The sequence below is a fragment of the Cucurbita moschata genome, unplaced genomic scaffold (assembly GCF_002738365.1).
Source record: "Cucurbita moschata cultivar Rifu unplaced genomic scaffold, Cmos_1.0 Cmo_Scf00062, whole genome shotgun sequence".
Lineage (NCBI taxonomy): Eukaryota > Viridiplantae > Streptophyta > Magnoliopsida > Cucurbitales > Cucurbitaceae > Cucurbita > Cucurbita moschata.
In genome coordinates this window covers 851,817-868,862 of record NW_019268578.1, presented here as the reverse complement: position 1 = coordinate 868,862, position 17,046 = coordinate 851,817, and the positions used below count along the sequence as shown (strand labels likewise).

Genomic DNA, 17,046 nt, shown 5'->3' with positions numbered 1-17,046 from the left:
TTCAAAAAAAAAAAAAAAAAAAAAAATTCTTCGTAGAATAAAACCCTGATCATAGAAACGTGATTCAAATGAAGATAAAAAAAATCTCGTATATTCACTTTTCATCATTTCTAAAATAACTTACATGAATTTAACGTTTTGAATAAGGAAATAGTGTTAAATCATATCAAGGAATTTTCTCCCCTATATTATTACAATAACTTTGACGGGTCCGATTTACTTTTAAGAGATTAATTTAATGAGTTTGAAAACTTCAAAGCATAATCAAATATGTTGGCGAAAATTTACCAACTTGAAAATTTTAGAAGATTGAGAATAATGATACAGTTAAAGACGAAAATTTTACCGAGGCATCATGAGTGAATAGCTCGCGGTTGGTTAGCTAATTGATGAGGGAATAACTTATCAAGACGACGGTCCGAAAGCTAAAAGGACCTAGAAAAAATGAGTATGATAAGATCGTTAAAATGTTCGAATATGTCTAAATACATACCTCTGTCCATCTTTTGAGAAGTTGTAAAAGTTGCAGTTGAAATGTCCCATAACAAAGCAAATCATATTAAGATTGCCCACCAAAATATGTTCATATCTTTATCTCATTTCTCCACTTTAAAATCCTAATAAGATATGGTTCTTTTTACTTGCTTTCATAAGTAGCAAGATTTGTGAGATAATTGACATATGAGAGTTGTTCTACTTCACCAGAGACGTTTGGTTTCTGATGATGTAGTGTAAACAAACAAAAATGTAACAATCCAAGTTCACTGTTAGTAGATATGGTCTACTTTGGCTCATTACGTAACACCGACAACCTCACAGTTTTAAAATGCATCTGTTAGAGAGAGGTTGTTCTCATCTCCAACCGATGTGGGATCTCATATAAAATATAAATCGAGACTGGTTTCTTAATCTCACATTATACGGATCCACTGCTTGAGTTAAACACCTCTTATCAATTTTAAGTCAAACTATGTATTTAATCGTTGAGTATTTTTTAAAAGTTTCTAACAAGTATCTATGGTGTGAATCGAGGGCCCTCGATCAAGCTTCAAGCTTCAAGCTTCCATCCATCCGAGAATAATGAAAAGCCTATCAAAAAAATTCGGGATGAGAATAACTTTACAAGTGGTACCGATCAACATGGCTTGAAACACCTACTCTAGCTCTTGTTAGAATAGGAGTAAAAGAACCCACATGTGACCTTATAATTTAGGGTTTATTTAGTGTCTCTATTAGGGATCACATGTGAGGCCTAAAGCCCAACAATTTAGGGTTTTTAAAAAAAAATTCTTCGTAGGCTCGATTCTCTTTAGCTCGTGATAACTCTTGAGTTAATAAGATTGTTCTGTTTCGAGAGTTTAGTTCTTAAGCAATCTATGTGTAAACTTATTTGGGTCACTAGATTTGGCCCGACAACAAGTATTCATCGGTCGTCGTAGGTCTCGAGTCATGCATGGATCCTACCTTCTTACCATGTCAATACAACCCTAAGCAACTAGGGTCAACACCCATGCTTCTTGGTGGGTCTTATTTTCATCATTAGTGGCCAACAATGGCTCTTGCTTAGCTTCATCTCCAACACTCGACATCCATACATTCATTTATCCCGAAACCCTTCTTCCCTTCCTTGCCTTTAAGGACTAACCTTAGACCTTTTCCCACACTCATGTTAAGCTCTAGCTTCATCATAAGTGACTCGTTGTTACAAAACTTGATAAGTGACTCAAATCGTTGATTGGGTTGAAAAAATTACAACCCGAACAATTGGGTTGAGCCTAAAAATGTTCAAACTCGCCCCAATCTAATCCACGAACACTTCTAGCCTTCAGATCACGCCATGAATGCGTTGCTTGCCAAGCTAGTAGTGCAATCATGATAAGTCCCACCGCAAATATAAGTTTCGTGCAAGTATTTCATATCTTCCTCCCCTTAATTATTCAAAATATAAGTCATGCAAGGATGTCTGCTTGAGAGGTTGTGCAAACCAAAAATCAGCTGCCTTATCCTTTCTTCCATTATTTCATATAAAAACACAAAGATCACGTGAAGACAATAATTTAGCAAAACGAAAATGGATTTTCTTCCATCTTAAAAAATATCAAGAATCTCAATGATCGAACGGCTGCAAATAGGACATGTGCCTCCGTTGAGCCGTAGTTCCCTAGAACATACCCTACAAAAGGTGTGTCCACAGGGAATAAAAGCAGCACCTTTACTCCTCTCCATGCACACGCAGCACAACCAATCACCGTTGTTCTCACTCTCCTTTCTTCTCGTCTTCCAATCCCCACCGTCTATTTCTTCAAATAATCTCACCAGTGATTTCACATTGCCGACGGTGGGGCCTCCTTCCTCGGTCAAGTTTCTCTCAGCCGCCAGAGCCATCGCCAAGTTCATCCCGGAAGCTGCAGAGCTCCGAGTCCCATCGTCTCTATGGCTGCGGCTACTTCCATGGCGGCTTAAACCTATACCATCAATCATCGTCAAAGTTGACGATGTTGAACTCCATGAACCTCCACAGCACCCAATCCCCTTCATCAGTCCTAGCCGTTGCTTCAAATTGGCCCATCTCTGCCCTCGATTTGGCCGCTCCATTTCCCCTCCAAATTGCTGGACTGACACGAAAAAGACCCACAAAGGAGTTCTAGTAAAATGAATCCTAAATGGTATCAGGTGTTAGAGAAGATAACAATCCAGACATACCCAGAAAGAAGAATGCCTCAAAATGTGCTTTTTCAGACCAAAGAAGAAGCTAAATCAGGAAAGAAAAAGTGGGTTTTGTGAAAGAGTGAATGATCTTACTAACCAATTCTTAAGGGTTCCGTAGACCTTCAGGAACAGGACTTCATGTCTGCCATGGCTGAGTGGTGGTGTAGAAGAGAGAAACTGGGAAGCAGAATGACGGGCAATACCCTGTCCATTCATTCCATTTCCATTTCCATATCTGAAAAAGTTGGCTCTAAAGAAAGTTTCTGTAGTTAGATTGAATGAGCTGATTGATCAAAAACTTTGTGGCTGGCATTGGAGTGGAGGGGGGAGCCGCAGCAGGCAATGAAGAGATATAGTAAAGCAATAATCGTGAAGGGGTCGCTCTCGATCTATATGGAAAAGGGGACCCGCCTGTTTGATTTGTCACTGTGTGAGCGGGAAAACGTAGACCTATGCGCCATTCAAGCTATAACCTGTTTGGTGAGAATGCACCATTTACTCTTGTAAGCCTATAATAAATACAAATGATGTATCGTTATAAATTTGTAGTGCATAGTTTTCTTCAACAACCCACCATCCCGAACAGTATAATCTCAAGTATCTCAACTCAGTAAAAGAAATACTTTATGAAAATGATTGTTAATACGAAATAATCTATGGGGTAGTTCACACATGAGAGTGTTGTGTGGGGATCATCATCTACCATTTCTGGCTTTAACCCTTTCAAACGCAAATCTACTTTTGGGAAAAGAATCTTGAAGTCATACGTTCTAGACATTAAGGGTTCTATTTGAACATCACAATATATACCTGTATAGAATAGAACATGATAGCCCATGTGAAAATGTAATAGTCTAGACCTACCGCTAATAGATGTTGTCCGCATCTGTTACGAATCGTTGTCAACCTCACAGTTTTAAAACGTGTCTGCTATGAAGAGGTTTCCACATCCTTATAAGAAATATTTCATTCCCTTCTCCAACCTATGTGAGATCTCACAATCCACCCCCTCAGGGGTCCAACGTTCTCGCTAGTACACCGTCGAGTGTCCGACTCTGATACCATTTTTTGTAACAGCTCACTGCTAGCAAATATTATCCTCTTTGAACTTTTCCATATAGCCTTCCTCTCAAGGTTTTAAAACGTGTTTGCTGGATAAGTTTTTATACTCTTATAAGAAATGTTTTGTTCCCTTCTCCAACCTATGTGAGATCTCACAATCCACCCCCTCGGGGACCTAGCGTCCTCGCTAGCACATTGTCCAGTGTCTAGCTCTTATACCATTTGTAACAGTTCAAGCTCACTGCTAGCAAATATTGTCATCTTTGGGCTTTCTCTTATAGGATTCCTCTCAAGGTTTTAAAAGGCGTATGCTAAAGAGAGACTTTTATATCCTTATAAGAAATGTTTCGTTCCTTCCTCCAACTAATGTGGGATCTCGCAGAATTTGAAATGGTCAAAATGAAATACTCAAAACTACTGGTGTGCTACTCTTCTACCTTAAGGAGCTCTTAGCATCCTAGGGAAGATGAATGAAGGCCAAGAAAACTTAGAAAAAGGGAGGCCATTTTGTTCTTAAATGAGGGCATTGAGCAAGCTAGCTCCTAAAGCCATAATTATGGCAATTTTTTGCTTCTTTGCGGCCATTTAATTCAAAGATAAAGAAGGCAAAAGCCAATAAATCCGGCACGTTTCTTCTCCTTCCTACTAAATTTGAGGGGTTTCCAACCCACATTTTGTCCACAAAAATTTAAATCGGCCATAATGAAATAAAAGTGAACAGTGACCCTAGAAAAGCTATTTCTTCACGCTTTCATTCAAGTAATCGTATCTCTATGAACTGTAACAGCCCACACCATTAGCAGATATTATACGCTTTGGCCCATTACATAGAGCCATCAATCTCACGGTTTTTAAAACGTGTCTATTAGAGAAAGGTTTCCACACCCTTATAAGGAACACTTCGTTTTCCTCTCCAACTGATGTGAGATCTCACAATCCACTCCTCTTGGGGGTCCAGTGTCCTCACTGACACACCATTCAGTGTCTGGCTCTGATACCATTTGTAACAGCCCAAGTCCACCGCTAGCAAATATTGTCTGCTTTGACCCGTTACATATCGTTGTTAGTCTCATGATTTTTAAAACACGTCTATTAGGGAGAGGTTTCCACATTCTTATAAGGAATGTTTTGTTCTCCTCTCCAACTAATGTAAGATCTCACATGAACAGAGAACTATCACATGTCATACGCAAAATCAAGGATGCTCTGACCTTATATTGAAATTATTGAGTCACGTTCCTGAATCCACCCGTCCCTGTATGCCAACAAGAAACTCAGAATTAGTGACAAAATAGTGTTCCCAGATAGTAAAGTTCGAGCAATAAAATCCTATTGCAATATAGTAACTAATCCTCCACATTATTAACAGTTCCAATTCCACGTGAGAGAGCAAGTGAAAAACCATAGAGGATTCTAGAAGTAGGCAAGACTTTTGTATCCCATATGCATACAATTCAAATTCCATCATCATGAATAAGAGACAACCAAGTCAAAGGAGTGTGTTCAAATTGAACGTATGATCATAGATGGGTAAAACTCCACCATAAACAATGTGTACACACCTATACACTATACATATCAGCTGTAAATGACAGTGTGTCGATGAACGCCATCTCCAAACCCCCCGAAAAAGAAAAAATATGGCTGTAAGAAACTCCAACGCTAAGAAGGCGAACCACAAAAAAATGTGTTCGTACAATGAGGTTAGATAAGAAGGTTCATATTATTGATTCTCACTTTGGTATGTTAAATAAGAAGGTTCACTTACCATCGCGCACTAGACATCTTTGAATCGCTCTAGATATTGGCCGCATGATGGATGAATCTAGTTGAGCATAAACCAAACTGACCTTCATAAGGCGAGAAAGATCACATGGGGAAAAAAGGTGCGTTCCTTCAATGTGATTAGAGCTACATATCAGCCCTAGGATAACATGGATGTGAGATCCCACATTAGTTGGAGAGGTAAACGAAGCATTTCTTACAAGGGTGTGGAAACCTCTCCCTAGTAGACGCGTTTTAAAACCGTGAGGTTAAGGTGATACGTAACGAGCCAAAGCAAACAATATCTATTAGTGGTGGACTTTGGTTGTTACAAATGATATCAGAGCCAGGCATCGAGTGGTGTGCCAGCGAGGATGCTGGCCCCCAAAGGGGTAGATTGTGAGATCCCACATCGGTTGGAGGGGGGAACAAAACATTCCTTGTAAGGGTATGGAAACCTCTCCCTAGCAGACACGTTTTAAAACCGTGAAACTGACAGCGATGCGTAACGGGCCAAAGTAAACAATATTTACTAGCCGTGGACTTGGGCAATAAATTAAGTGAATCCTATCCCAATGTAATTTGGTTAGTTACATCAATACATCACCATATGAAACCAAGTCGGTGAGTAACTCTGGTTTACACTTAACTTTTGAAGAATCATTGTAAGCACAGACAAATCGAAGAGACTATTTCCAGCCAAGGATCCTGACCTGAATAGCTAGATTCCGACTCACAAACAAGATACTCGACAACCTTAACAGCTAATCAATATATACACCCTCCCGAACGGAACTAATGACAAACTAATCAGGGGACTAACACATTGAAATTGTTTTAATCCATAAAGTTTTAAAACAAGAACATAAGAAACTAACTTTTAAATGTTTACAATGGTTGAATAAAGAAAAATGAATAGAGTAATTCTACAACTGCTAAGACGCAAAAGCCTATTCTCTGAAGCACTATAAATTGAGGGCAGTAACACAATAGGAAGCATTTTACAATAAACAATTTCTGTCCGAAAACACTTACCCCAAATTCCACATCCACAAGAGAATTCACAAATTCATCAGCTGAATCTTTGCGCAGTCCAAGATCAAGCATGGTGAGATCCCACGTTGGTCGGAGAGGGGAACGAAGCATTCCTTATAAAGGTGTGAAAACCTCTACCAAGCACACGCATTTTAAAACTGTGAGGCTGACGACGATACGTAACGGGCCAAAGCGGACAATATCTACTAGCGGCAGGCTTAGGCAGTTACGATCATGGATCATCGCCTTGAGGAGGATGCCTCCAAGGTGCACCAAAGCATAATCTATCTTCTGAAACCAATCCATTCATTAGTTTCCTTGCCCTGTCACAGTACTATAAATCTCAAACGCTCAAGTTATCAGATAGAGGTTGCTCCACTCCTTAAAATTTTGTTTTGATCATTAAGCACCAGGAAATGATAGTGCAGAACTTTCATATTAGAATCACAATATCACATTAAACTACCACTAATCTCTACCAAATTTTTCATCAACACCAACAACCTAAAATATTAGGCAAGGTTAACTTATTCATTTGTAAAACAATTCTCATTTCTATGCCTAGTAGACACTAGACAAATGAAGAGGTGGACGAACTTGGAGTAATAGCATGCAATTCATCTCCCTTTCATCTTTTCTCCTTATTCAGACACTGATATTGATTAAACTACATCAGCATTCAAACTATGCAATTCAATATGCTTACCTGAAAATGATCAATTTCAGTAGCTTGTGACAGTAACTCTATCAGCAACCAAGGCCAATCGGTACAGGAATGTGCCAATGACGGCGAAAAACCAGCAATGGCATTAGCTCGCCAGCCTTGCCGAACTTTGATCGCCTCCTTGGAGGGCAGCGTTAAGGACCCGAACAACCTCGGCTGCATTACAACGAGCAGATAGAGCAAGAACTGCTTGATCCACGTTACCGAGCTTGGCTCTCTGCGCAAGACAAACACTTTTCGGCCCAGAAGGCCCAATAAGAAAGGCCCATTTGGAGTTCCGTGGTCTTCTCCGCGTGACCATCGCATTTTCTCTTTCAACCGTCAGGTTTCGTTCGGACTTTCTCTCTCTACTCCGAAGCTTTCTTTTTTCTGGCTCTCTTCTTCGTTGATTGTGTTTTTGATTCCGCCAGCAGACCCTTTCTTTTCTGTAATTGTTTCTGTCAGAGGCCCTTTCGATTTTCCCTTTTCCTTTCCCACCAAGCAACCCTTCTATCTCTTTCTCTCATGTTCTCTCCTTCTCCCCCTTCTTTCACAGCTTTCTAGGGTTCATTCCCCATCAATTTCTCCGTCGTAAATGCCTCCAATCACCGCCGGAACCCCCATTCCGCCGCCGTCTACCTCCTCTTCACAACCCCTTCTCGACCTCATCATTCAGATTGTTTCGCTTCTGCTTCTTTCTTCTCTCAATGTCCGGTCGTTCGTTGGGCGATGGCAGGTTCTTCATTCCAAGCTCTCCACTCTCCACTCTGCTCTTCTCGAAGTCTCCGATTCGCCTCACTGGTCGGAGAATCCCCTTGTCCATACTATTCTCCCATCGCTACTCTCCACGCTTCAGCGGCTCAAGTCCTTGTCTGATCAATGCTCCGACTCGGCCTTCTCCGGTGGGAAGCTTCATATGCAGAGTGATTTGGATATGGCCTCTGCTTCTCTCTCTAGTCAACTCAACGACCTCGATTTGTTGCTTAGATCTGGGGTTCTTTACCAGTCCAACGCGCTAGTACTGTCTCAGCCGGTTCCTGGTTCGAATAAAGACGATACGGAGTTTTTCATTAGGGATCTCTTCACTCGGTTGCAAATCGGAGGGGTGGAGTTTAAGAAGAAGGCTCTGGAGTCTCTGGTTCAGCTTCTGAATCAGGATGAGAAGTCTGCGGGGTTGGTTGCCAAAGAGGGAAACGTTGGGTATTTGATTCATTTGCTTGATTTCAGCTCTCAGCCCTCTGTGCGAGAGCTTGCGGCTTCTGCGGTTTCAGTTCTCTCAACGGCGAGCGATGAATCGAGGAAAAGAGTGTTCGAAGAAGGAGGATTAGGGCCTCTGTTGAGGATTCTTGAAACAGGATCGATGCATCTCAAGGAAAAAGCCGCCGCCGCCGTCGAATCCATCACCATCGATACTGAAAACGCTTGGGCCGTTTCCGCTTACGGAGGCTTATCGGTCTTAATCGAAGCCTGCCGGTCGGGCACTCCACAGCTGCAGGCTGCGGCAGTCGGTGCGATTAGAAATGTCACGGCGGTGGAAGATATCAAAACATCTCTCGTCGAGGAAGGGGCGATTCCAGTATTATTACAGTTGCTTGTTTCGAGCCCGACGGACACGCAGGAGAAGGCGGCAATGTCCATAGCAGTATTAGCCTCCTCCGGTGAGTATTTCCGATCACGGATCATCCAAGAACGAGGATTACAAAAATTATTACAATTGATCCACGATTCACCAAGTTTCAACACGATTGAAAACCCATTACGAGCCCTAAGTTCGCTCGCGGTTTCCGATCCAATCGCTCGGATTCTATCATCTTCAACATTGTTCATAATGAAACTGGGCGAATTGATAAAGCACGGAAGTTTAGTGCTGCAGCAAATCGCCGCCTCTCTGGTCGCCAATTTATCAATTAGCGATGGGAACAAGAGAGCCATCGGGAGTTGTATGGGTTCCTTGGTGAAGCTAATGGAGATGCCAAAGCCGGCCGGAGTTCAGGAAGCGGCAGTGGGAGCCCTAGCATCTCTTTTGACCGTCCGATCAAATCGGAAAGAGTTAATGAGGGACGAGAAGAGCGTGATGAGATTGATGCAAATGCTCGATCCGAAAAACGAGGTCATCTCCAAGACATTCCCGTTAGCCATCGTCACGGCGGTGCTCTCCGGCGGAAGCAACGGCTGCCGGAGGAGACTTCTAGAAGCCGGAGCTCACCAGCACCTGCAGAATCTCGCCGACAAGAACGTCGCCGGAGCTAAAAAGGCCCTGCAGCGGCTCACCGGCAATCGGCTGAGAAACATCTTCAGCAGAACCTGGAGGGAATAAACGCAAAAGAAACTAACCGCCGCCGTCAAAGGTAAGCAAATCCAATCCGAGGGTAAAATCGGAAACTTACAATAATATCATGTGTTGACCCTACACTTTAAGCCTTTCCCAGAGATTGACCCAGTAGCATGATAGGTAGAAAGTCAATGATGCCCCTACTCATGTGACCGGTTTGTGGCGGTCACAGTTTGGGAAACAAACACGACGTCGTTTTATTAGATTCCCCGTAACATTTGTGGACCACTGAATTCGAGTGGGCCCCTTAATCTGACATCTAATTTAGTCGTAGGAATTATGAAAACGACAGACCTATCTTTTCTTTCCTTCTTTATTTTATTTTTCAGAATAAAAGAATAATAAGTTAATTACTGAATTTATTTAATTTTTATTAACTGTATTTTCAGGGATTTGGAGGATTTCATTTGGAATTTTCTAACTGCCGAAGTTGAAGGGTTACAACAACAACAACATATGACCAAACCCAACAGCTATTTTCGCCTCCTATTATATTAATTATAAAAAAAAAAGGCAAAAAAAGAAGAAGAAAGAAGCAAGGATGCGGGTTTTAGGGAGTATCCTGGTATGCTTTTTTTCCTTATATTATTAATATTAATTTCACTGATGAAGATATGTAAGTGAGTTGTTCATGCCCATGATTGTCATCTTGTTTGATTGTGTAAATTTCAAGTCAGTTTCTTTCTTTTATTATTTATTGAATGAGGGAAAAGAAAAAGAAAAAAAAGGAAGAAAAGTATGTAATGAGAGAGGGGATTTTTGTGTATACTTTTTTTGACCAACAAATGTGTCGGATTATGAATGATGATAATCTGTGAATCCGAATCCTTTTGTTTTCTCCTGTGTTGGCTGAATGGGTTGTATTCTGTCTGCTCTGGGTTTGCAGACGAAGTGGGTACGTGAGATCCCACATCAGTTGGGGGCAGGAGAACGAAACATTCTTTACAAGGGTGTGGAAACCTTTTCCTAGCAGACACGTTTTATAATCTCGAGGTAACGATGAAGGACGATGGTGGGGCCATGGGTTTCTTTCTTGTTCTCATGCTTGTTTGTTGTCCCAAAACAAAGCTCAGCCCCACAAGTTAGTTAGCCATGGATCTTCCTTTCTTTTTAGTTGGAGGGCAATCATGTTGTGATTTGAGAGGGTTGGGGTTCACTCAGGCTGGCAATCCCATGTGAAGGGGAGTAAGCAAGCAATTATGGGGTTAGATATTGAAGGGTTGTTTTAGCCTTGAGAAATGTATAAACCCATGGGAGAAATTATGATTGAAGGTTGGATATGGATAAAGGTCTTTTTCTTTTCCTCGCTTTCCGAACTAATCTATAACCGGAGAAGTTTCTACATCCTTACAAAGAATGTTTCGTTACTCTATTCAACCAACGTGTGATCTCACATAATCTTTCATGACCCGACGACCCGACCTTATTACAGTTGGATGCTGCATAAAAGGCATATGGATGTGGGGCTTTATACATTGTATATTCACATGGTTGTGGTTGCCAGTTGCGAGTTGCCAGTTATGGTTCCTTTTTGGATAAAATCCCATTTGGTTGGGAAAAAAGAGGAAATGAAAGGAAGGGAAAGGAAGAGAGTTTTGATATGTCCCAATGGAAAGCTATCATTCCTAAGCTAAGCTAAGCTGTAAAGTTCCCATTTCTACACTTTTTCATTCTCTCTCTCTCCCATCAGCTACCCCTCAGAGCAGTCAATGCTATACACAGACCCAAATTAAGGCTCATGATGCATACAAAGCAACATGTTTTTGGCTTAGGGTTTAAAACAACTAATACCTTTACTTTACTCATAAGCTCACTAGCGGAGTATTAAAACATTCAATAAGGTACTCTCGGTCGGGGTTAGATGTGCACCCATTCCTAATCTCCTCCTTGGTATGTCGGTGATCCCGTAGGATGACTTAGATCACTCCCTCTATTACTCAAGTACACGATGTCTAATTATCGCAAATGTAACAACACAAGTCCGCATTGTTCGCTTTGCCCTATTACGCATCGTCGTCAACCTCAAGGTTTTAAAACGTGAAAACGTCTATTAGGGAGAGGTTTTCATACTCTTGTAAGGAATGTTTCGTTCCTCTCTCCAACCGATGTGAGATCTCACAATTCACCCCCTTGTGGGCCTAGTATTCTCCGGTGTTTGGTGCTAATACCATCTGTAATAGCTCAAGTCAACCACTAGCAAATATTGTGTATGAACATTCCTTAGAAAAGGAACATTCAAAACAGTGACAATCGGGTCATAACGTATATAACAATCCGGTTTCCAATTCACCTCGAGCACAGTCTTCCCTACCCATCAACTCGATAATTTGTCCCTAACCCTTTAATGAAATAAAAACGTGTTATATACAACACTTTTGATTTGAATTCAAGTTTGAAAAAATCTCCTTTCATGATTTCAATCAAATCTCCTCTTAAATTTACATCCCAAAGTCTCAATCTTTCTTAATTCTTCTCCAAAACTCACAACGAATGCTTCGCTATAATCTTGTTTTGATGCTCCTTCCACAACTTCTGCTGCTGCAACAAACTATCATGGTTCATCCCTTCAAAACTCCGATCATTTCCACTCAATTCGCTTCCCCACGGCACTGCAAATGGATCGTTTTCAATACCCATATCAACTCCGATCAGAAATGTTGCTGTTTCTGCTCTGAATGTTGGGGCCATGGTTGCTGCTTCATTCAAATTATGACCGCCGAATGTTTGAGTCATTTCCGTCTCTGCTTTGAACGTTGGTGCAACTGTGAATAAATCGCTTGAATCTTGAAGAAATGGGTTGTTGTTGTGATGGTGCTGCTGCGGCGTAAAGGGCTTCATAAACATGTTGTCGCCGACGGACGGTGAGAAGAAATCCGGCCAATTTTGCGGGGTAGCGGACTCCGCCAGAACGAGCTCCCAATCCCCAAGTCTTAATTGGTGTTCTTCCGCTTGAAAACGCTTTTGGTTTTCTTCAAAGAACGGAAAAGTCGGAGACAGAATCGATTCATTAGTGAAATCTCCCGACTGGGATTGCCGATTATCGGAGAAGCACTCGCCGTCGTACTCGACGGAATTAGCCGGGCTAGGCCAGCTTCCGGCAGCGGTCATAATATCCCCAAACGAGTTAAAATCAGACCCCCAATCCGAATTCTTATCCGACGATTCCGATTGCTCGTCGTTGAACTTCACCGTTGGTCCAGAGAGAAAATCCTGCGTCGGCGTCGGCATCGGCATCGGCGTCGGCGTCGGCGTCGGCGGCGATCGATTTCCATGGCAGGGGAAGGAAGCATGATCTTTCAAAAACTCCTGCAATGTCTCGATTAACTCATCGGAAGGCTGTTGAACACTCGGATACTCCGAGGTTCTTCCAACCCCAATACTTTTACACACATCATAAAAAGAACCCAATTCCTCAAATTGCTTCGCGGCTTTCACACACGCATGAAACGCATTAACACAGGATTGATGCTGCAAATGGAAGAAGCTATCCAAGAGAAGCGCAAGCCCATCGGAGATATCTCTGTATAAATCGAAGCTCTCTTGAACGACGGCGTGAAGCGAATGTTGAATCAATCGATTCCTCTTCGCCGATCCGGTGGGTCTGGTGGCGATTGCTCTGTCCAGTAATTTCTGCCAGTGAGAAATCCGATCAATTAACATCGTCGGCTTCATATACCGAATCGGCTCGTTCATCCGTCGGCTAGTTTTCCCTTGAGTGTATCTCTTTTGAAGCTTCCCGTTAAGAAAGCAATCAAGGCGTTCGTCGAGATACAGAGCAAATGTTCGAACAAAAGCGGTGTAATCCCACGGATTGGAATTTGAATCGTCGCGGAAATTGGAGAGGTTGAGGATTTTAGCGCCGCGTTTCATGGCGAGGAGAACTTCGCGGGGGAAAATCGGGTCGCCTTCTTGGAAGATACGGAAGACGAGATTGAGAGATTTGAGGGCGACGACCCAATTACGGGTTCTGGTAATGCGTTTAGCGATGGAATGAACACAGACGGCGGCGTGGGATTTGTTGGAGGAGATGAAGAGGAGGATTTCCGCCAGGTAGCGGTGGTCGAGAGGGACGTCGTCGTGAGTGGTGGCTTTGAGAATGGTGACTTCCAAGGAGGTGGCATTGGGGCCGCTGCCGGAGGCGGAGACTTTAGCAAGGCTGATGCTGGTTTGGTCTTTCACGGCGTAGATGGCCTTCCGGAACTTGCTGGGCATGGCTGACACCACCGAGTATTTTTTAAATTGTCCGACCAAGCTGCAACGACAAACCAATTTTGACACTTTTACAAACATCATTTTTTTTATTTGAATTGACCTTTTATTATTAAGAGACAGTTACATTGTCGTGTGTGAAGGTGAGGCATGTTCGGAAATGGAGGGTTGACTAAGTTTTTTTTTTTTTTTTTTGGGACCGGAAGGATAAATAGCTTAGAATGTATTCCATCTGTCCCCGACCAATAATTTATAAATGATACAAGCGGAGACATTTCAATCCTATAATATCAACGTCATGTTGAGTCTTCATTTTGAGCTTTAGAACTTTTAAAATGTATCAGGTGAACGGTTTTACTTTGAGACTATATAAAGTCATGTATGCATTAGAAAGAACATTTATGCTTTCTTTTAGTCAACTTAACATAATCGATGATTTGATTGTAGAGAACACGCCATAGATTCTGCTGTACATTCGATATTAAAATATTATATTTCAGATAATGTACAAAAATAAATTTTTTAAATATTGAATAAAGTTTTAATTTTATATTTAATGGATTATTACACTATTAAATAAAAAATTTTACAAACTAAATTTATAAATTAACTATCATTATCACCAAACATTTGGATTACAAAAGAATTCTCTCATACTCTAAAACCAAACATAAAAATTAACCTTTTTTTCTCTCTCCGTTGTCCCTTCAACTTCAATACCCTGTCGGGAATTCACAGCTCCCATACTCTGCACACACAAAAATACACCAATAATTAAAAACACATTAAAAGAAAAAAAAAGCTGAGAAATTTGTTTAGACCGGCTCGAAATTTCAGACGGAGTGAGTTAGTGACCTAAACAATCTCAACAGGGTTCACATCCAAACTCAGGAACCGAATATAATTTATGATTAGTTGCCGATCCAAATGACCTCAATTAGGGTTCACGTCCAAAACCCATGAACCGAATAGAATTTTTAGTTAGTTGCTGTTTCGAACGACCTCAATTAGGGTTCACATCCAAACCCGCGAACCGAATAGACACAAAAAAAAAATCCATTTTTTCTCTTAATTTAAAACCCAAAGAAGAGACCAAATTGAATTTTTATCAGTTTTTAGAAACCAAAATTTAAAATTTAAAATAGGTAAAATAATATTTGAATAAAAAGATTAATTAGGGGTTCCCAAAAAGATGGGTCCACGTAAGCAAAACTAAGATTCCCTTTCTCTAATAATGCTCGGCATGTGGGCTGTGAAATTTGGCTTCTTACTGACTGGCCTGCACCTCCATCAGTCCACCTCGTGGACCACGTCAGCGCATTAAAAAAATGAAAACCAGGCCGGACCCGGTCGGCTCGAGTCGTAGTAAAATAAAACAATAAAAAAAGAGAAAACTATAAGAGTACTTACTCGGTGGTTGCGTGACTACGTAAGCCGCCCCTCCAAAGTAACACGTGCCAGTCATTCGCCCGTTCTTCTGATAATAACTATTGAAAGCATACGAAGCATGTGCCTCAAGCGTGTTAGGATTGTAACACGTGGCACCCACTTGGATTGGACGGCAATCCGCCCCTCCTTCACCACAAGCATAATCTAGACTCGCCTGCAGCTTCTCTTTCCCCGCTTCACCACTCGCAACGCACCACGTATTCCCCGTTTGACTTTTTGAAACATTCCCATCGCCGTTGACTGGTCCGGACTTCCCGTCGCCACCGGTAGCCGGCGACGGCGACGGCGATGGTTTGTCGTGGTAGTCTTTCAACCCCTCTGTTGTGAAAGGGATATCGTAAACTGATTCTTCGTTAGGGTAAAATAAGCCGTAGTTTCTTTCCGATGTGGGACCGTTCTTTTTGTTTTCGTTGAAAAGGGCGAATAAATAGACGGTCAGATCTGCTTTCGGCCGCAATGGAGTTCCGCCGCCGCTCAAAATCCGCCGGACCAGATTCCCGTTGTATGCGGCGGCGTTTTCGACACTAGCGCCAATCTCGTTCTCGTCGCCTTTAGACGGCCACCCAGTTTCGGTAACCACCATTTTAATGTCGTCGTATTTCAGAGCCGACATGGCGGCGAAAACGGCGTCGATTTGGGCATCGAATAAACTGAAGTACCGGTAACCGCTACCGGCATCCACCACGCCGGGGTTCTCCCGGAAAAGAGCGTAGTCTAAAGAAATCACATCGGAGTTAGACTCGTAAGCGAAAAATGGGTAAGCGTTAACCATCAAATAGGAGCCAGTCTGCCGGAGAAACTCCAGCATTGGCCGGAAAACCGATTCGATAAGCTCCGGACGGAATGAACCGGCGGAGGAAGGGTAAGAGTTTTGCAGGGCGCTTAAGGCTATAGGAGATGAGACCTTAATGGAGGAATGGAGGTTGTATTTAACGAGGGCTTGGTGAATGTTCTTCATGGCCGGAATGAGAAACGACGTCGTGTTATGTGGGTCGACAAAGACTTCGTTGCCGACAGCAATGGCTTCGATTTCGGTGGAAGGGTAGTAGGCGACGATGTTCTTTTCGACCCAAGTGTAGGCGAAGGTGAGGCGTTTGGCGGCGGCGAAGAGGAGTTCGTTGGGCAAATCGACGGTGACTTTAATGCCAGAGCCGGAAATGGCTCTGAGAACAGCCGGATCGGTGTCGTAAACTTTAACCCTTTGAAGGCCGTGGGATTTGAGGAGGTTAACGACCTTGAGGGCGGAGGGGAGATTGTTGGCGATTCTGCCATAGTTGACACCAATGGAACCAGCCTCTGTAAGAACAGGAAAGCTTGCGGCGAGGAGGAGGAGGAAGACGAAGAAGAAGGAGAGGGTTAGGCGCTCCATTACTGTGAGTGAGTGAGTGAGTGAGTGAGTGGAGGAGCGAGTGGGAGACTGAGCGATGGGTGCGTATTTTATTAAATAGAAAGATCAGGCATGGGCCCAACCTCTGCACTGCAAGACAAAGGCCACAAAACTTCATTCTGTGTCACACCATCTCTACTGGCACACCACTCGGTGTCGGGCTCTTTAGACATTTTCTTACGGGATTCCCTTCGAAGTTTTAAAATGAGATGAGTCTACTAGAAAGAGGATGTTACATTCTCTTCTCTAGCTAACGTGGGGTCTCATACTTGGGTATTAGGCCGTTACACAACCTTTACGATGTATTCGTGGACAAAAATAGTAAATTTGAAATCATTTAAAAGATTGCTTCACTGTCTTAAGCTCGAGAATAATGTCGGGCCAAAGGTTTAGGAG

The 17,046-nt window shown here is 42.4% G+C and overlaps 4 protein-coding genes across 6 annotated transcripts; 1 reads left to right on the top strand and 3 right to left on the bottom strand.

Moving 5' to 3' along the window:
- Window positions 1–1,975: 1,975 nt before the first annotated feature.
- Window positions 1,976–7,377, bottom strand: LOC111437226. 3 transcript variants are annotated; one of them, XM_023075103.1, is made up of 5 exons: window positions 7,277–7,377; window positions 6,571–6,893; window positions 4,983–5,026; window positions 2,807–3,218; window positions 1,976–2,659 (listed from the first exon to the last, which is right to left on the bottom strand). In XM_023075103.1, exons 4-5 carry the CDS (start codon window positions 2,923–2,925, stop codon window positions 2,089–2,091), a joined length of 690 nt encoding a protein of 229 aa, XP_022930871.1. In that variant the 5' UTR covers window positions 2,926–3,218; window positions 4,983–5,026; window positions 6,571–6,893; window positions 7,277–7,377; the 3' UTR covers window positions 1,976–2,088. The 3 variants fall into 3 exon arrangements, with proteins under 3 accessions (XP_022930871.1, XP_022930873.1, XP_022930872.1); XM_023075105.1 differs by having other exon boundaries at window positions 2,807–3,182; XM_023075104.1 differs by having other exon boundaries at window positions 6,571–6,861; window positions 7,277–7,363.
- Window positions 7,378–7,592: 215 nt separating this feature from the next.
- Window positions 7,593–10,317, top strand: LOC111437221 (armadillo repeat-containing protein 3-like). Its single transcript, XM_023075097.1, has 2 exons — window positions 7,593–9,621; window positions 9,995–10,317. The coding sequence occupies exon 1, from the start codon at window positions 7,869–7,871 to the stop codon at window positions 9,588–9,590; it is 1,722 nt and encodes a 573-aa protein (XP_022930865.1). The 5' UTR covers window positions 7,593–7,868; the 3' UTR covers window positions 9,591–9,621; window positions 9,995–10,317.
- A 1,507-nt stretch (window positions 10,318–11,824) lies between these two features.
- Window positions 11,825–14,562, bottom strand: LOC111437220 (clathrin coat assembly protein AP180-like). The gene is made up of 2 exons (XM_023075096.1): window positions 14,497–14,562; window positions 11,825–13,857 (listed from the first exon to the last, which is right to left on the bottom strand). The coding sequence occupies exon 2, from the start codon at window positions 13,815–13,817 to the stop codon at window positions 12,087–12,089; it is 1,731 nt and encodes a 576-aa protein (XP_022930864.1). The 5' UTR covers window positions 13,818–13,857; window positions 14,497–14,562; the 3' UTR covers window positions 11,825–12,086.
- On the bottom strand, window positions 14,506–16,718 carry LOC111437224 (glucan endo-1,3-beta-glucosidase 12-like). The gene is made up of 2 exons (XM_023075099.1): window positions 15,225–16,718; window positions 14,506–14,562 (listed from the first exon to the last, which is right to left on the bottom strand). The coding sequence occupies exons 1-2, from the start codon at window positions 16,630–16,632 to the stop codon at window positions 14,528–14,530; spliced, it is 1,443 nt and encodes a 480-aa protein (XP_022930867.1). The 5' UTR covers window positions 16,633–16,718; the 3' UTR covers window positions 14,506–14,527.
- Between the last annotated feature and the right edge of the window lie 328 nt (window positions 16,719–17,046).